At 39.8% G+C, this 20,101-nt stretch overlaps 5 protein-coding genes across 5 annotated transcripts; 4 read left to right on the top strand and 1 right to left on the bottom strand.

The window, feature by feature from the left end:
• Positions 1–1,569: 1,569 nt before the first annotated feature.
• LOC106424263 (calmodulin calcium-dependent NAD kinase) lies at positions 1,570–6,491 on the top strand. Its single transcript, XM_048766002.1, has 7 exons — positions 1,570–1,834; positions 4,090–4,313; positions 4,618–4,682; positions 4,988–5,209; positions 5,330–5,459; positions 5,535–5,996; positions 6,100–6,491. The coding sequence occupies exons 1-7, from the start codon at positions 1,744–1,746 to the stop codon at positions 6,346–6,348; spliced, it is 1,443 nt and encodes a 480-aa protein (XP_048621959.1). The 5' UTR covers positions 1,570–1,743; the 3' UTR covers positions 6,349–6,491.
• Positions 6,492–6,895: 404 nt separating this feature from the next.
• On the top strand, positions 6,896–8,266 carry LOC111205445 (40S ribosomal protein S15-1). Its single transcript, XM_022701260.2, has 4 exons — positions 6,896–7,053; positions 7,133–7,281; positions 7,384–7,441; positions 7,854–8,266. The coding sequence occupies exons 1-4, from the start codon at positions 7,051–7,053 to the stop codon at positions 8,100–8,102; spliced, it is 459 nt and encodes a 152-aa protein (XP_022556981.1). The 5' UTR covers positions 6,896–7,050; the 3' UTR covers positions 8,103–8,266.
• Positions 8,267–8,482: 216 nt separating this feature from the next.
• LOC106424316 (PRA1 family protein D) lies at positions 8,483–9,396 on the top strand. The gene has a single exon (XM_013865066.3). It carries the CDS (start codon positions 8,761–8,763, stop codon positions 9,295–9,297), a length of 537 nt encoding a protein of 178 aa, XP_013720520.1. The 5' UTR covers positions 8,483–8,760; the 3' UTR covers positions 9,298–9,396.
• Positions 9,397–10,421: 1,025 nt separating this feature from the next.
• Positions 10,422–13,440, top strand: LOC111205444. The gene is made up of 2 exons (XM_022701259.2): positions 10,422–11,764; positions 11,981–13,440. The coding sequence occupies exon 1, from the start codon at positions 10,579–10,581 to the stop codon at positions 11,395–11,397; it is 819 nt and encodes a 272-aa protein (XP_022556980.1). The 5' UTR covers positions 10,422–10,578; the 3' UTR covers positions 11,398–11,764; positions 11,981–13,440.
• Positions 13,441–16,940: 3,500 nt separating this feature from the next.
• On the bottom strand, positions 16,941–18,756 carry LOC125591577. The gene is made up of 4 exons (XM_048766003.1): positions 18,555–18,756; positions 18,258–18,480; positions 17,854–17,911; positions 16,941–17,186 (listed from the first exon to the last, which is right to left on the bottom strand). The coding sequence occupies exons 1-4, from the start codon at positions 18,754–18,756 to the stop codon at positions 16,953–16,955; spliced, it is 717 nt and encodes a 238-aa protein (XP_048621960.1). The 3' UTR covers positions 16,941–16,952.
• Positions 18,757–20,101: the final 1,345 nt, after the last annotated feature.

The raw sequence follows: 20,101 nt of genomic DNA, 5'->3' as shown, positions 1-20,101 counted from the left end.
TAATCGGTTTGACCGTGGGTTCGGATCAAATTAAAAAACACTGATTTAAATTCAAAAATATTTTAAATACAAATGTTCTTAAAAATTAATAAAATATTTATTAAGATGTAGAATTTATCATCATAAAATATTCAGCGCTTGCAAAACACAGATCAAAATCTGTCTTACATTATTTTCAAATTATCATCCCGTCCGTAGGGCGGGCTGGCCCTAGTATGTATATAAAATGCACTACATCACGCATGATATAATTTTGATCACATAATAATAATGATTAAGTACTATTACTACGTATCTATCTATATATATATAAATATGTTTGCCTCACTCCTGTTGCGCCACGTCATAAAGTTGGTTGCTGACAGGCCGACACGTGTCCGGGTTGGATGATACTCACCGTTTCACTTAATCACAATTATTAATGAGCTTTTCTCTTTTTGTTAATAAATATTTCAGATCAGTGTTTTGGGCTTAACATAATTGGATTTCTGGGCTTTAGGGTAACACATGAGGGGGTCCCACATGAGACGGCTTCTTCTCCAAAAATAATATCGACGAACGAAAAACAGATCTGCTGCGTTTTAACAACTCCGGTTCAAACCTACGGCCAATGAAGATTTGATGCACCGGCCACGCTGAATTCCGATAAAGGTCAGTTGGAAGGCGTCATATTTGGCTGTTCGATTCCACTTCTTCTACCATTGGTTGAATTTTGGAACCGTTATGGAAGTCGGTTGGATTCATGTATCCTCATTGATTATCACATTAATTCATTCAATGAACCCCCTCATTAAAATATTTTAACTCAAATATAACTAATCTTAACATAAATAATCCTTCAACACCCTAAAATTCTCAAAACCATAAACATTATTATATACTTCTCTTAACAAAATTTTACAAAACATACATACAAACGGAATATACAATTACATCACAAAAAAAGGAAGAAGTATGAATTACTTTAGGAATGACTTCATGTTTTGAGTAATATTCGCAAAAAAAAAAACCTTAAATACGTTAGTTTAATTAAGAATATTATAAAACAAAACATTTGAATTAAAATAAATATTAAAAATATAATGTTATTTATCAGAGAATAGTAAAATTTACTGTCATTATAATTCAAAACAAAAAAAATAATTATAATGATCTCATAAGTTTTCATTATTTTTTCGTTTATAATATTTTTTAATCTATCATAATTTTAAATTACTTCATAAATTATTATAAAATCACTTTTATTATAACTTTCCGTCCGTAGGGCGGGCCGGTCCCAGTACTCCTATATAATAATGAGCATTGAAAACCCAAAGTTTGCATTATTAAGAGAAATTCACCAAGAACACATAGATGAGAAGAATTAAATTAATACTAGTAGATATTTGGTCAAAAATAATAATAATAAGAGAAGATATCAGTGATCATGGTGCATGTGCTGAGTTATTAGTGCTGCCTCCCGTCTCAGTCTCAATGCCAAGTACACATTTTTTAATTCCAAAAATGACCTACAGGTAAATGACGTGTTTGATGAATAATAAAATAATAATTTGTTCTTTTGATTTCTCTCTCTGGTTGGTTTTGTTTGCTATAGAAGGAACGCCAGATGAGTTAAATGGTGGCTGCAAACCACTTAATCTCACTCATCTCCTCCTCGCTTCTCTTGGTGGTCTTCTTGTCGCTGCTGCTGCTTTCGCCGGAGAATCATTCCTTCACCGCAGGAAAGCTCATCAAGGTGATTCCATGGGGAACAAAGATCAGAAGATAGCCCCTTTGATTGAGAGGAAAGATTCAGGTCGACGATCAAACCTCGAGAGATTCTCCCACTATGTTGGTACGTTTTCTTGGATCTCCAAGACATTTTAACAATGAACTTTTCGCTAATATATAGCCCAAAACAAAAGTTGCTAATACTCTTAAGTAGGAAGAAAGAAAAATAATCAGTATTGACCAAATGATTACGGGGCTGTTTGTTTCACCATTTGCCATCTCCATCCAAATGATTCATTTATATGATCTATTCAAATGATCCATTCAGATTTTTGCGATTGTTTGTTTGTCCATCCACATAGCTCATCTAGATGAATCATCTAAATGAATCTTATGTTTGTTTCTTTATTTTCATTTCCATTCAAATGAGTTTAGTAAAAAAATTACCAAAATATCCTTGTGTCTAATATTAATTTTAACTATATTACATTTAATTATTTAGTTTAATATATTTACATTAGAATTATTTCAAAATTAACGAGTTTTCTTTTTGCGGTTTGGACGGGAAAACAAGTTTTTTCGGTTTTAGTGAGAAAACACAATTTTTATGTTTTGGCGGAAAACAAGATTTTTCGGTTTTGGCGGAAAAACGATATTTTTCGGTTTTGGCGGGAAAATACATTTTTTTTGTTTTGGCGAGAAAACAAGTTTTTGCGGTTTTGACGGAAAAACACGTTTTTGGCGAGAAAACACGTTTTTGCGGTTTTGGAGGGAACCACGTTTTTGCGATTTTGGCGGGAAAACACATTTTTGCGATTTTGGCGGGAAAACACGTTTTTGCGGTTTTGTCGGGAAAATGCATTTTTTGCGTTTTTGGAGGAAAACACATTTTTGCGATTTTGGCGGGAAAACGCGTTTTTGCGGTTTTGGCGGAAAAACCCGTTTTTGCGGTTTTGGCGGGAAAACGCGTTTTTGCGGTTTTGGCGGGAAAACGCGTTTTTGCGGTTTTGGCGGGAAAACGCGTTTTTGCGGTTTTGGCGGGAAAACGCGTTTTTGCGGTTTTGGCGAGAAAACGCGTTTTTACGGTTTTGGCGGGAAAACGCGTTTTTGCGGTTTTGGCGGGAAAACACGTTTTGCGGTTTTGGCGGGAAAACACGTTTTTGGCGGGAACACATTTTTACTGTTTTCGCGGGAAAACGAGATATTTCGGTTTTGGCGGGAAAATACAAATTTTCGGTTTTGGCGAGAAAACACGTTTTTTGGTTTTGGCGGGAAAACACATTTTTTGGTTTTGGCGGGAAAACACGTTTTTGCAATTTTGGCGGGAAAACACGGTTTGCGACTTTGGCGGGAAAACATGTTTTTTTGTGTTTTGACGGAAAAATGTATTTTGGGGTGTTGGCGTGAAAACATTTTTTTTGTGATTTTGGCATGAAAACGTGTTTTCGGTTTTTGCGGAAAAACACGTTTTTGCAATTTTGACGGGAAAACATTTTTTTGCAATTTTAGCGGGAAAATGCGTTTTGGGGTTTTGGCGTGAAAAAGTAGTTTTTAGCACAAGAAAAAGTGTTTTTGTAGTTTTGTCAGTTTTCGTTTGTGACAAAAATGATATTATGTTTATGTTTGTAATTTGTGAATTACATTAGGGGTATAATAGACGTTATACCATTTTGAATGAACCATCTCCATTCAAATGATTCAAATTAGTTCAGCTGAATGGATTTTAAAATTAAGCCTAGATTTCCAAAAGTCATCCGGATGATCCATCTGAATGTGTTGCACTTTTAGTGCCTTAACAAACAAAACTCTCATTTTCATCCAGATGGTCCTTCCAGATGTTGAAACAAACATGCCCTATATTAATAGGACAAAGTTATATTGATAATTTGATACTACCTCAAAAGCCTATAATCACATGATCTCATTGATTAATTAAGATTATAGAATATATAATAGTTATAGTGAAGACTTCTTATACACATCCCTGTAATTATAAGGGCTTGTCTGCAGGCTTTAATAGACTACATGCATGTACAACTTTATCACCGAAGCTTGTAATCACATGATATCAATGATTGCATTCTTCCAAATTCTTGCATGAAGTTCTAGTGGAGATTTTATATATACCTGACATTATAAGGGCTTATCTACACAAGTCTACATAGCTTATGGTGATGGAGGCGTTAATAGACTACATACATGATAAATGATACATGTACCGCTTTATCTCCATACAGACCTTTCATGAAATTAAGGGACCTCTGTAAAATTTCATTATCTTATGTAGACATTTATATTTCTCTTTTTTTACAACAATAATTGCTTGACATGTATTATTGATTTAATTAATATTTAACATATTATATCCAAAAAATACAGCAAGGCAGCTAGGATTTGAGGATCCAAATGAATGCCCACAACTATGCAAACTGGCAAATGCATATTTGGTGAAAACAAAGGGATATGATGAGAATGTGTATGAATATTTGGTGAATGAAGCTGAGCCTGAGTCTCTCTACGTTCATCTCCTTGAAGAATTGGAAAGATGCATTCTCACGTATTTTGCTTTCAATTGGACTCAATCTTCCAACCTCATCTCTCAGGTACTTAATTTCGTTTCTGTACATAAAAAATCAACATGTTTTATATTTTGACAACTACTTGAAGTGTTTTCAGCACAAAAATACTGATTGGAGCTAGTGTATTTTGTAGGTTTGTTTTGACTCTTTCAAGTCGTTATATGATATCATTAGTTTTCTTTTCAAATATATATTAAACATTCCATTTTTTTGGAAAAAGAAACATTCAACTTTTCCGCTGGGTGGAGTAGGCTAATAATGCGTATGAATTAAAAATATATATAATAATGAGTATGAATAATAAAATATTTATTTCTCCATACGACAGGTTTTAAGCGACGAATCGGATCAGAAAGCACCAAAACTCAAGGACTTCGTGATGGCAGCGACAAGGTGTTCGAATTGTTCCATATCCAATAATTCTATATGATCTCACACAAGGACGCAACTATCATATATATATATATATATATATATATATATATATATATATATATAATATAAATACATTAGTTGATAAATGCATATAAAATAGTATATGAATTGCGTAATCATCGTTGCCGTGCTAATGACTCCAACTTAATTATCTACTTTAAATATACTATTCATTAACATTAAAAAGATTGTAAAACTAAGTGGACCATGTCAACAAAATCGTATATTCAGTTGATTATATACATTTGTTTAATATAATGCAGAAAACAAAGATTTGAAAGAGTAACAAAAGACCTGAAGGTGACAAGGGTTTTCTCGACATTAGTTGAAGAGATGAAAGTCATCAACGTCGGCAGCAGCGGTGAGTCGCACTGTACTGAAGTAATGTCTCCGGTGGCTCATAACAAACGCAGTCCGGTCCTCCTCCTTATGGGCGGCGGAATGGGCGCCGGAAAGAGCACCGTCCTCAAAGATATCCTCCACGAGTAAAGTTTTAATTATATCTATTATATATACAAAATATGCATGCTTGCATTTTATGTGATATGCTTAAATGCATGTAGCTATAAAGCCAATTAAATTACCAAAAATATATATTTTGGCAGGCCATTTTGGTCTGAGGCAGGGGACGACGCAGTGTTGATAGAAGCAGATGCGTTTAAGGAGACGGATGTTATATATAGAGCTCTTAGTTCTAGAGGTCACCACGACGATATGCTTCAAACTGCTGAATTGGTACGTTCATTATTTCTAAATCCTTAGGTTTATGACAAATGGACTACATTTAAAATATATACATAATATATATAGGTTCACCAATCATCTACCGATGCTGCATCATCATTACTAGTAACAGCATTAAACGAAGGACGTGATGTGATAATGGATGGAACCTTATCATGGGAGCCATTCGTGGAACAAATGATCACAATGGCTAGGAACGTCCACAAACATAGATATAGAATGGGCGCAGGCTACAAGGTGAACGAAGACGGGACAACGACCGAAGAATATTGGAGAAAAGAAGAAACAGAACCAAATGGGAAACAACAAAACTTGAAACCATATAGGATCGAGCTGGTCGGTGTTGTTTGTGATGCTTATCTAGCAGTAGCAAGAGGCATACGGAGAGCTCTAATGGTGAAGAGAGCAGTGAGGGTGAAATCTCAGCTAAAATCACACAAGAGTTTTGCTAATGCGTTCCCAAAATACTGTGAGCTTGTTGATAACGCTAGGCTTTACTGCACCAACGCTGTTGGTGGTCCTCCAAGGGTAACAAAGTTAAAGTCAATATCAATATAACGTCATTTTTTTTTTCAGATACTAACATGTAACATGTAACATGTTATTCTCTTTGGTTGGTTCGTTGGAGCAGCTTATAGCGTGGAAAGCTGGAAATAGTAGGCTTTTGGTGGATCCAGAAGACATCGAGTGTTTAAAACGGGTCAGCAATCTTAATCCAGATGCAGAATCTATTTACGAGCTTTACTCGGATCCAAGCCTGTTAAGCCAGCCAGGTTCAGTTTGGACGGAAATCGTTATAGTCCCATCAAGGCCTGAGGTTCAGAGAAAACTTAATGATACCATCAAGAAAATCGAAAAGACCCAAGCAAAATCCCTATAAACTGTTGTCTTTTGCTGTTTGCCATTTGCGTGTTTTTATTTATTTTGAACTTCTGTTTTGATTTGTTTTCACCAGCTTTTTTTCAGTATTTTTGTACTAGTCTAAATAAGAATAAAACTATTAAAATGTTTTTTTTTTCACTTTTCTACTGCTTAACAATTATATATATACACGTATATATGAATATGATTTTATAAAGTTGATTACTAACATAACTCAGAACATTATGTATATTACAAGATATGATTTCCTCATAATGTGTTTTAACACAAGTGACATAAAAAAAACAATTCACCAAAATCAAAATTAAAATTCCATGGAAATCATAATTTATCTTCTAAGTACTGAAGATATGATTTTTCTCATATGTTTACAATATGTAACTACACTAAAGAATAATAATTGTATTTCAATTTGTTCATGTTATCCTGTTTTAAAATCATGTTATTGTGGATATTTAATGGCTTAGTTACACAAGGGGTTATACAGCTAAAAAAAAGAAAGTGCGTGCTGTTATGAAAATAAAGAGAATATAGAGCCACTAAAGAATAAATAAGAATATAGGGTTCTCAAGTGTTCCCCATATATATTTGTAGCGCCGAACCAAACCTCCTCTCTCCGCAAAGACCTGACGCAGACAACCAGTCTCTCAAGCTTCTCTAACGGTCTTAGGGGTTTTATCCTTTTTGCTGAGATCTAGTCATGGTGAGTTCTCAATCTCTGAATCTTCTTTCCTCATTTCGTTATCTGATACTGATGGTTTGGTTAAATACTATCTATGTAGGCGGATGTGGAACCAGAGGTTGCTGCGGCTGGAGTCCCGAAGAAGAGGACATTCAAGAAGTTTGCCTTCAAAGGAGTCGATCTCGATGCTCTTCTCGATATGTCTACTGATGACCTTGTCAAGCTCTTCCCTTCTCGTATTCGCAGAAGGTAAAGACAATAAAAATGATTTCACATTGTAGATTATGTTCTGTAATGGCTGATTTATGTTTTTTTTTTTCTGACATATCTCTCTGTCTGAAATTGGTTTAGGTTCTCTAGAGGCTTGACCAGGAAGCCAATGGCTCTCATTAAGAAGCTGCGTAAGGCGGTAAGCATTTCATTTCTTAATGTGGTAGTGAAATGGGCTTGATTGTCGGAATATAATCAGTTATGTCTTTCAGATCCTAGAATGTCTGTCTTTGTGTTCCGTCTTGTTTGTTTTTTTTTATTTGTTGCAAACTTTAGTTTGTTGCCTGAACGTGAAAAATTTCTGTATATTTACAATAGTTTTTACATCAATTAATCCGTGTCATAGAGATGTTTGAGTTGCTGAATCTGTCTACCTGATATATATAATAGCCTTGTCTTTACTTATGATTGTTACATTTTTACTTATTACTGGAAACTATTGCTATGATCAACATATCATTAGTCTACTATTTAATACTTTTCATGTTTACTTAAGAACATTAATTTTCTTTAATCACAACTAAGTGTTTATGCTTTTGGTTAATAATTAGAAAAGGGAGGCACCACAAGGTGAGAAGCCAGAGCCGGTGAGAACCCACCTGAGGAACATGATCATTGTCCCAGAGATGATCGGAAGCATCATTGGAGTGTACAATGGAAAGACCTTTAACCAGGTCGAGATCAAGCCCGAGATGATTGGTCACTACTTGGCTGAGTTCTCCATCTCATACAAGCCGGTTAAGCACGGTAGGCCTGGTGTTGGTGCTACCCACTCCTCCCGTTTCATTCCCCTCAAGTGAAGAGCTTGTTGTTAAACTTGGGGAATGTGTTCCAATCTTTATATGGCCTTTCTGTTGTTGTTTTATGATGAAACTTTAGATACTTTATCAACTCTAGCTCATGCATTTTCATATTATGTGGCCAGGATCTTAAAATCAAATGTTATTGAGTTTCGTTATGTTCATTATGTTGATTATAATTTATTCTAATTCCTGTAGCATTTGATAAGCTTACACTTTAAGCATGCTCAAGGAGATTTCATCATTAGGAAACATTCACTTGCTTATCGTAAATCAAAATTTTAATTTCTCGACATTGATTAGTTTGTAAACAAACATTGTTAGCAGTCCCATAAACACGGGTATATGCACTTAACCACCACATAATTAGTATGATAACCAAACACGATTATACGTTAAAATTTGTATGATAGCCACAGACCACATGATAGTCGATATTTTCTTGTGACGGTTTTAGAAGAAAAAATTAATGTGATGAAAAAATTTATCTATAACCAAAAAGTGGGCTTCTAGTGATTGGGCTTGGGCCTTTTTCAGTTGTAAGGAAGTTATCTTCTCTTCGTTCTCTGTTTTTTTTCTTGGGTCAAAATCTTCTCTTCGTTCTCTATCTTGAGGATTTCTAGGGTTCTGAGATTCAGGAGAGAGATAACGAACAGCAATGGCGAATCAAGTGATCTCCGGAATCAAGGAAACGGTTCAATCGATCAACGGCGCGGCTCGTCCATGGGGCGATTTCCTCGATCTCTCCGCTTTCAGCTTCCCGTCCTCCTTCTCCGACGCCACAACTCGCCTCACTCAGAACCTTGCTCATTTCCGCATCAACTACACCATCATCCTCTCCGTCCTCCTCGCTCTAACCTTGATCACACGCCCGATCGCCATCCTCGCTTTCGTAGCCGTCGGCTTAGCTTGGTTCTTCCTCTATTTCGCTCGCGAGGAGGCGCTCACCGTCTTCGGGTTCACCGTCGACGATGGCGTCGTGGCGGTGCTTCTCATCGTTCTAACGATCGCAGCGCTAGTTACCACTGGAGTTTGGCTCAGTGCTCTCACCACCGTTGGATTCGGAGCTCTGGTTTTGATCTTACACGCGGCGCTGAGAGGAACGGAGGATCTTGTGACGGATGATCTGGAATCGCCTTACGGACCAATGCTCTCTACCGCCGGCGGAGATAACGGTGATTACAGTGGGATTTGAGCTACATTTGGTGCTTGTAACTAAACTCTAATTGTTTTCTTTGTGTTCATTATTAGACATTGTTCAAGACGTTAAGGAATCAAATGAAAGTTTATACGATCCGGATTAGTTAGTATTAGCAGCCTATTAGGTGATTAGCTAAACCGTAATTAACCTGACACACTTAGATAATAAGCTGGTATGCAATAGTTATGTTCTATGGCGTCTCCTAATTGATCCGATCCTCACTCTACTACATTGCAAGTAGCTTATCTTTTGTAACCATTCTTTTTTTTTTTTTGTGAATCAACTTGCATTTAAATAAAATCATGTTTGGTTAATAAGGAGTGCCTCTTTGGCAACAGAGTCAGCTCTACTATTCTCCAATTTAGGGATAAACTTAAACTTGATGGAATTGAAAAGGGGAGAAATTAAATAGATGTCGTTGAGAGGAGATGCGATCTCTAGATGGCGTCTTTTTGAGTTCACGAGGTTGATGAGAGTCTGTGAATCGGAGAGAACCAGGAGAGAGCATATCTGATATAGGCACAGAAACCACACCTGAACCACGGGCCAATCGGATGTACCATTCAGCCAACCGAAGGACCAACCAGGATATGTGTTCAGTCAAAACGGCGTATCTCCGTAACCAGGAGGAATTTTGCAATGAAACCAATTTTCATGCATTCTACACTCAACTAGGAGTCAACCCCAATTGGAAGAATCTCCAAAGCTACTTGGACCAGGAAGATACAAATTTTACAAACCGGAGGTTCTCCATCTCGTCCATCTGCGAGCATCCGAGTTTAGAAGTTGCTTCAAGCCCAACAAAGAAGCGTTCCGACCCAAACCAAAAAATGGACTTCAAGATGGATCTCTTATCAAGCCAACAAGCCCAAGAAGAGGAGAAAATACCACGGAAATCTCATGATAAACTTTCGTGCATACCATATAGTAGTTATATTGTGCATTTAAATATCAAAAAGAAAAAAAAAATCATTTAGTCTTATTTGCATTAGATTTATAGAATTGTTTCCAGTTTATTTTTTCGGTTTTGCATTCCAAAACAAGAAAAATAAAAATTGCATTTGTTACTTGCCATTATTTTTGTTTTCATATTTCATATTAGTCTGACTTAGTTCTTCCATGTCATTGTTGCATTCAAAAACAAAATAAAAATATTTTTGCATCATTGTTTTAGAAAAGTCGGTCCAAAGCATTTTTATTATTTGTTTGCATAAGGATTCGACCACTGCCTTTAAAAGCACTTAACTACATTGTGTGTTTTTCATCGCAGGTACCATGGATGAGGAAGATAACTCTTGGGAAGAAGAGCAATCCATGCTTGACGAAGAAAGTAGTTATGGAGATGATCAATGGTCCAACGATGGCTCCAACACTGATTTTGAAGAGGATCCTTATGAAGGAGATCCTGAGCCAGTACCACCAGACCCTTACCACATTGATAACCACTCCACTGATTGTTCTAGAAGAGAAGCTGTCCTAGAAGAAAGCTATGGAAGTGGTTCATGGCAGGAAGAGGCTGGAGTTGAAAACTGCCTAGAAAACAAAGAAGAGTGGGAGCATGAATCTGATGAAGAAACTCAGCTCCAACTGGACGTTAAAGAGGACTCATGGGAGGCTCAAACCCATCCTGATTCTGATCAAGAAATAGAAGAGAGTTCTTGGGCTGGAGTACCATTCTCTGGTCCGGAGGAGAGACAAGCATTGTCTATGAAGCCTTACCGAGATTTTGGGTCATGGTATGAGGAAACTGATTCTCAAATCAGTGAAGATGAAGCAAGGCATCCCAGCCATGAGGCTGAGATCCATGGATATGATCTAGGTGTGCCTGAAAAGGAGGAATCCATAAGTGAGGCCGGAAGAAATGTTAAAGAATCCCAACTTGCCTTGGCTGAAGAGGAAGAACTTGTAAGTGAAGCCGGAAGAAATGTTACTGAGCTTGAAGCATCCTCCATCAACCTTTCTGGTTATAACAAAGAAGCTGCTGCTTATCAACAATGGGAGGACAACTTGAAAACCTGGTACTACAGTTACCAACTATCAGATGAGGAGGCTGATGACGAATCTATTGATACTTGGGAAGATTTCAGATTATAAATGAGGAGATTAGTTGAAAAGGCTGAGAAGGAAACTGCAGCCCAATACCACCAGCCCCAAAAGAATGATACACATGCAGTCCACACTTCAACTCCACGCTTTAGGACTAGGAGTAAGAAGGCTGATCACCCTCACAGCCCACAAGAGGTGGAACCGACCATAGAAAAGCCCACTATCAAGCAATCAAAGAGTTCACAGCCGAGTTCACTACAACTTCCAAAAAAGCCAGCAATCCGTCCAAGGTCAAAAGGAACTTCAGAAAATACAGATAGCAAGGCCACAGTAGTCCATATCAAAGGAGGTCCACGTCCTGAAGATGAAGCTATGCAACAAGGTTTGCAAAAGCCACCAGCATCATCAAATCAAAGTAAGTCCTCTAATTCTAAAAATATTAAAATTCAGACATGTTGTAGATGTTATAAGAGGGGACACTTTGCTGTAAATTGTCCATCTAGAAAGTTATTAGGAAGCATATCACTGGAGTTGAAACCAGAGCCAAGTAAAGCAAGTGATAGTCTTGTTCCTTTAGAGCTTTCAAATTATGGATTTATGCACTTGTCTTTGCTAAAAAGTTTTGATCCAGGTATAGGGAAAGGAGATGGGCGACCAAACAAGTCTGAGAGGTTGAAAGAAAGCCAGGGACAGCACCTGACTTGTCCACAAAACGTTGAAGAAGATGCAAGAAACAATAAAAGCACACAAGCTACCAAAGAGCAAATCATTCTTCAACTAGCTGAAACCATTTGGGTAAGTCTAAATTTTACTTGTCCAAATTATAAATTCTCAAACACAGATATAATTCACTTGTTTTCTGCCAAAATTTTTGAGAATATTTCAGGAACAGAGGCCAAGGATCCCATAGGCGATCCACACAAAGAGATCACACGGTGTCTAGATGCCTAAGGAAAGCAAGAAGTTACCATCAACAACTTCTTGATTCCTGACGCCCCATCATATCAAAAACAACATCCAGGAGGCCATATCAATATAGAGGAGTAGTCCGGTCGTTCCTACTCAAAGGAGAGCCACCAGATTTGCCACCAAAGACCAAATCGACAAAATACCAAGGTAAGGCCCTAGAATCTCAAAAGAGGATGAAACCTGACTTGCTCTATCTTGGTGCAGGTTATCCAGTTTCGAGGTCGAAACCTTTTCAAGAGAGAGGGGATGATATAGGCACAGAAACCACACCTGAACCAGGGGCCAACCGGATGTACCATTCAGCCAACCGAAGGACCAATCAGGATATGTGTTCAGTCAAAACGGCGTATCTCCGTAACCAGGAGGAATTTTGTAATGAAACCAATTTTAATGCATTCTACACTCATCTAGGAGTCAACCCCAACTGGAATCATCTCCAAATCTACTCTTGCCAGGAATATACGAATTTTACAAACCGGCGGTTCTCCATCTCGTCCATCTGCGAGCATCCGAGTTTAGAAGTTTCTTCAAGCCCAACAAAGAAGCGTTCCGACCCAAACCAAAAAATGGATTTCAAGATGGATCTCTTATCAAGCCAAAAAGCCCAAGAATAGGAGAAAATACCACGGAAATCTCAAGATACAATCAGCAAGCATAGGATTAAGAGGATCTTCATGATCCAAGGCTTCCAGAATACACATACAACCGTCCAGAAGAGCCTCCCCTCATCTTTCCCTACACCAGCAAGCATAGGATTAATAGGATCTTCATTTACACCAAGTTTCCTTTTTCGGAATCACTCACAACTTGGAGAATAAATCACCAACGGCTATTTTTCCACGACCAGAGCTTCCTGAAGCTACTTGCAAGGAACCTAGACGTCCCAAGACACCATTCCTTCTTGCCCAAACTTTCCAGATTCAAGGAGATCATCAAGTTCCCCATTTTTAGCCAAAAATCCATTTATCCTATTCCAACGGCTAGTTTTTATTTCCTTTGATTTCTTTCTGATTTTTGCTTTGTAATCATTGTCTCCAGAGCCTATATAAGCTCTTGGTCGACCCTTGTAAGAAACCACCTTTCAATCCTTAAGAAATAATATTCAGTTTGTTTATTTTTATCAAAGAGAGTCTTTGAATAGAAATCCGTTCTTAGGATACTTGAGTGATTCTTGTGTTCTATTGATTCGTCTAGCATAGGTTGCTTGTGTGATTCAAAAGCCAGTGTTATTCCAGATTGAGAGATTCAATCAAACCCACGGATTGAGAGAGTCAAACATCATCTATCAAGCATCATCGATCCATCTTCCATCATCAATCATCTATCCATAAACCATTCCATCCCTTTATCTGTTTAGCTTCTGTTCTTATTTTAATTATTCATAAACTCATTGTTTTTCATTGTTTCCAGGTTAGATTGGATTAAAAAGAATAGCAAGTTGGCCATCTTCACCGTCTATCCATCCGGTCTTCATCCTTACCGATAAGATCGCCCCATCGCCCATCCATCTCATCGACCCAGCTTTCCAGCCTGCAACAATATCCCACGACGAAGGGCAGAGTTCATGGCGTTTCGCAACGCCAACGTTTCCGCCATCAGGGGCGACACCACAAAAGATTCGGTCGTTGAGTGTGAAGAGGATAATCCAGCATCATCGATGATCCAAGCGAGACCAGCACATTTAGTAACCGGATTCCAAGCGGCATCAGTATACAAGCGTGTGCGAGTTGGGTCTAGGGCGGGATCCTGGGCGATACTGGTTGGGGTTGATCGTGATTGGTTGGTTTGTTCTTGTGAGAGAACCCATTCTCTAGCTTCTTTGATCGCTTTTAGCAAAGTCTCCTCCGGTGTGAAGACTCTTTTCTGAAAAATCAATTGGTTCCAGGAGATCCATAAGTTCCAGCAGATCGAAGCAGATAGCATACCTAGTCCCACACCAGTGAGAGGGAGAGATGGTACTTGTCGGAGTAGCTCGAGTCCATAGCCCGTTGTTATTGAGGGAGATGGATCGAAGTTCAAAGCTAGGGGAGCTGAGGTCCATACTTCCTTTGCGTAATTGCATATGAAGAGTACATGAGCTACCGACTCTATAGCTCCACACCGTGGGCATCGATTAGTTAGGGGGATGTTCCTTATTGCAAATTTCTCTCCCACTGGCAAAGCATTATGTAGGGTGCTCCACAGAAAGACTTTAATCTTTTCTGGAGTTTTTAAGTTCAGACGTTGGCTAACCAATCATGGTTTGTTTCAGGAGCAGGTATTTGGGTGATGATTCTTGATTCTGCCTGCGCTCTGTAGCCTGACTTAGCAGTATGTTCCCCTGATGCTGATTTGAGCCATACTCTTTCAACTGTGGCGCTGCAAATGGATGGTTTGATATGCAAGATCTCCTCTTTGTGGAACGGGAGTATGCTATCAATCTTTTGAATGTCCCACTCCGTGGAGTTGGCTAGCATTAGGGCCGAGACTTTGAGGTCTTTGAGAGCTTCCGGGGCAGGTCCAATGGGTCTTTGCTGAGTTGTGGAGGAGAGCCAAGCGTCGCTCCACACATTGATCTCCTCTCCTGTGCCCACGATCCAGCCGAGGTGATTAATAAGTAAATCGCTTCCAATAAGTACACCTTTCCATCCATAGGAAGACGATTTTGAGGCTCGAATTGATAAGAAGTGTTCTTCCTTGCAGTATTTTGCCAACAGACAACGGGCAAGGAGACATGAAGGGTTTTTGAGGATTCTCTAGCTGAGTTTGGCTAACAAGGCATCCTTGAAGGTAGCTATATCCTTAAAGCCCAAACCTCCTTGTTTTTTTTGCTCTAGCCATTTTTTTCCAGGATATCCATAACATCTTTCTTTTTTCTTGTGAATCATCCCACCAGAACCGGGTTAATAACGATTGGATTTGAGCACAAAGGGAGATGGGAAGCTTGAAACAGGACATTGCGTGGGACGGCATAGCAGAGAGGACTGTACGCAGCATGATCATCTTCCCTGCTCGTGAGAGGAACTTAGAGGACCAGCTGATAGACTTGTGCTTGATACGGTCCACTATGTTGGCAAATTGATCTCGCTTTCTTCTACCAAACTGCTCAGGGAGGCCAAGGTAAATTACGAATCCACCATTGCTCTCTATGCCTAGAATCAGCTTAATTTGGTCTTTTCTAGCTTGACTGGTGCCTTTGGAGAAGGATATAGCTGATTTTTGTAGATTGATAAGTTGACCAGAGACTGATTCGTAGGTAGATATGATCTTGTTCAGTGTCTGTTCATTCTGCTCATTAGCTTTGCAAAAAAACATTGTATCATCTGCAAATAGCAGTTGATTAATGCATGGCGCCCCGAAGTAATTCTTATGCCCTTTAGTGATCCATTACGTTGGCCCATCTTAAAGAAGCTTGATAGTAGTTCACTGCATAGAATGAAAATATATGGGGAGAGGGGGTCTCCCTGTCTGATCCCCCTTCCTGGTTTAACGTTTCCTCTTGTTGCATCATTGATAATGAAAGAGTAGTTGACTGTTGAAATGCATTGCATGATCCATTCAGTCCACGTAGGGTGAAAGCCAAATCTCAGGATAGCCGCTTTAGTAATGTCCCACTCCATCCTATCATAGACTTTACTCATGTCAGTTTTGACAACCATGTAGAAGTGTTTCTTAGCCTTAGATGTCTTGAGATAGTGTAGCAGTTCATGTGTAATTAAGACATTATCTGATATGGTCCTCTTTGGAACGAATGCAAATTGAGTCTCGGTGATCAGAGCTCCTAACAGGGGTTGGAGGCGTCTCGCTAGCAGCTTTGAGATGATTTTGTAGCTCACATTGCAGAGAGCTATAGGTCTGTAATCAGAAACTCGCTTGGGGCTAGTGATTTTCGGTATCAGTCTAATATGAATTTCATTGATTGTTCTTGGCATGCAGCCAGATTGGAAGAAAGCTTGCACTTCTTTAATCATATCATCTCCCACGACATTCCAGTTGGATTGGAAGAAGCAAGCTGAGAAGCCGTCGGGTCCAGGAGCTTTCCCCGGGTGAATGGAGAAGAGGGCATCTTTGATCTCCTTTGCATCAGGCATGTAGCCATTCTAAACTGCGAGTTATTCACTTCAAGCCTGATGTCATTGCAGCATATGTTCTGACATTAGACATCAATCCAGGAAATGTAACCTGAAAAAACCTATATAGTCAAGGGAGCAGTAACAGAGTTACCGATGAAGAAGAAACCCCTTTAGTTGACCTCATCTTTTCCTTTTGGGCTTCAGATTTGGATTTATTTCCTAATCTGTAGATGAGAAAAAGCAGCTGAAAGGGCTCGAAAATAATTTAATTGGCCGGCTTGGAATCAGAAACTCACTGTTGTAACTTGTAAGCCGGCCAATTACCAGACATCAATGATTTAGAGTGTGTTGTTGTCTTTCATGGATGTGTGAGAACCGAAGACCTCCAACCAAAGCTCCATATTAATCTCAAGTTTATGTAGAAAAATAAATATTTTTAACATTTAAAACATTTACCGCAGCTAATCCTAATTAAAAATGTATTGGAACTCCTTTTGTTTTTGTTCCCTAATTCATAATTAATGGTTTTGTGACACCCGTCACTTTCGAAATAGTAAAAATACTTCGATAAATACAAATATCTTAAATATCCATATATAAATATTTGAAAGTCCACATCCACGCATGAATTCCATAATATAAAATAAAATCCGAAACATAAGGTACGACATAAACCGAGAATCCAAAATACGAAATACCATAACGATAAAAGTCCAAAGGCCTAGAGGCCCGATAACGATAAAATCGATAAAACGATAGAAGCCCAAAAGCCCAATAGCACCGGTCCGAAAAATCACTCCTGCTCATCGGTCTCACCTGAAAGGGGGAAATAAGGAGGGGTGAGCGACAGGGGAATCGCCCAGTGAGGTATGGGATGCTAAACCGCAAACCACTGACTCAGTTCATAGCACTACAACTATGTAGGCCTAGCTCTAGCATGAGACAATCACGGTGCCTATTACACCACACAGAACAATCACATATGTCTAGTGGACTAGACATGATACAACCAATGCGATAATAGCATATCACATTTCCTCATAAGGATAAAAATATATATAACTCTACAGGCGTCGCTAGCACAGTAGTCCACACTGCACCCCGCAAATCTCTAAGGCGTCGTAAGTACAAACGTCTCTGTACCCCCGCAAATCTCCACAAACATGGCAGCCAGTGCAAACGTCTCTGCACCCCGCAAAACTCCTCAAACATAGGCAGCCAGTGCAAACGTCTCTGCACCCCGCAAATCTCCAAAACATGGACTCGCATATATATACATATATATAACAATTCTTAACATCAATCATTTCAATCAACCGTTGAATCCTCTATTATCCTATTTCCGGTTTAACAATCAATAATAATAATAAACAAGCAAGACTCTCAAACAGACTCGATTCACAGAGACGGATCATGTTTCGAAACTAAACTTTCCATAACGGTAGTACTAAACTAGCTCGGGATTTAACGGAGTAGCCCTCACCTTAGCAATGAAGAGAAGTGGTATATATGAACTCCAGCTGCTCAAATGGACTCCAAATCTGAAATCAGATCGAAATTTCGAGTCAGAACGCCTTTCGAACGGTTTAAAACGGGTATTTACGGAAAAGTCAACCCGCTGGTCAAAGATTAATTATTTAATTAATTAATTAATTAATTAATTAATTATTTAATTAATTAATCCGGTTTATCCTAACCGATTTCCAATTGATTTAAACTGACCGGTTTAGCCTAACCGAATTGAAATCAATTCAAACCGGCTAACCAACCGGTTAACCGAGTCAACCGAGTTGACTCACCGGGTCGACTCGGCCGAGTTAGCGAGTCGCCGGCGAGTCACCGGTGTCGGTCACCGGCGGCGACGGCGGAGATCCGGCGGTGGCTTACCGGAAAGTTGGCCGGCGGCGACGGCGGAGAACGGTGGTCCGGCGGCGGCGCTGCGGCGGAGGACGGTGGTCCGACGGCGGCGCGTGGAACTCACGCGCGCGCAGAGGCGAATCTTCGGGGGGCGCGTACGGCTTCGTCCAGGCTCCGATCGCGACGCGGTTGGTGTCTACGGCTTCGTCTTGACGAGAGGAACACGATGATGGCCTTGGGTGCACGAGATTCACTACGGTTAGAAAGTTATGATCGATTTACTAAAACGACCGAAACATAACTCAAAACATGGCGGTTTCCGGTTACCTCGAGCTGCGGTTGATGGTGATGACGAGCTTGATGACGTCCTGGCGTGCGGTGGCTCCGGCGAGGACTCTTGGTGAGCTTCTTCCTTCCTCTCTCTCTCTCTCTCTCTCTCTCTCTCTCTCTCTCTCTCTCTCTCTCTCTCTCTCTCTCTCTTTAAAGAAAAATGACTTGACCCTTGGGCAAAGCCTAGGGTTGGGGTCATTACAATTCTCCCCTACTTACAAGGAATTCGTCCCCGAATTCAATTCATAAGTTGTCATGTCCAATGTCAACCCGGAAAAGCTCCGGATAATCAATCCTCATCTGGGGCTCGGACTCCCAAGTTTCTTCCTGAATACCATCTCTCTCCCAACGAACTTTGACCAACATAGTCATCATACCATCATCTGCTTTCACTTGGCGATCCAATAGCTCTACTGGCTGACACGGCGCACGCAAATTCCTACCAAGGTCACTGGGCGGCTGCTGCAAAATGAGCTCTGGTTCTCTCACGACTTTCCTCAAAACCGAAACATGAAACACGTCATGGAAATCTGATAACTCTTCGGATAAATCCAATCGGTAAGCAACTGCTCCAATTCGCTCCAAAATGGGATATGGTCCCATATATCTCGGTTTAAGCTTCTTCAGCTTCCGAGTCTTAGATCCTCCCTGAAATGTCCTCATTTTCAGGTATACCAGGTCGCCAACCTGGAACTCCAGATCTTTACGCCGCTTATCTGCATAACTCTTCTGACGGTCATGGGCTTCCCTAAGCCGCATCTTAAGCATCTCAACCTGCTCAACTGTCTCTTGAACCATTGCAGGTTCTATCTCACGTCGCTCCCCCACTTCGGTCCAACAAAGCGGTGTGCGACAAGGCCTACCATAAAGAGCCTCATATGGTGCCATCTTAATGCTCGAGTGATAACTATTATTGTAGGCGAACTCCGTTAGGGGTAGGTACTTTGCCCAACTCCCTTCCCAATCCAAAACACAAGCTCTAAGCATATCCTCCAAAGTCTGAATCGTCCTCTCTGACTGACCGTCTGTCTGCGGGTGATAAGCCGTACTCATATGCACTTTCGTCCCAAGCGCCTTCTGGAAGGCTCTCCAAAATTCGGACGTAAACTTTGTATCTCGATCTGATACAATGCTGACAGGAACTCCATGCAATCTCACAATCTCGCTGATGTAAGTCTGTGCTAACTGATCAGCTCTGTCCGTCTTCTTAATAGCTAGAAAATGGGCTGACTTGGTAAGTCTATCCACGATTACCCAGATGGCATTCTTTCCTCCTAAGGTGGTTGGCAACCCCGTCACAAAATCCATAGTTACCATGTCCCATTTCCACTCTGGCAATGGCAGGTTCTGCAATAACCCGCTAGGCACCTGATGCTCGGCCTTGACCATCTGACACGTCTGACACTGCGATATAAATGAAGCAACATCCCTCTTCATGCCAAGCCAATGATAATAACGCTTGAGATCCTTGTACATCTTGGTGTTTCCTGGATGAATAGAGAAACGCGAGTGGTGTGCCTGCTGCAAGATTTCCTTTTTTAACA

Source organism: Brassica napus, chromosome C8 (genome assembly GCF_020379485.1).
Source record: "Brassica napus cultivar Da-Ae chromosome C8, Da-Ae, whole genome shotgun sequence".
NCBI lineage: Eukaryota > Viridiplantae > Streptophyta > Magnoliopsida > Brassicales > Brassicaceae > Brassica > Brassica napus.
The sequence above is the reverse complement of the archived record's forward strand: the minus strand, read 5'-3'. Positions and strand labels throughout refer to the sequence as shown.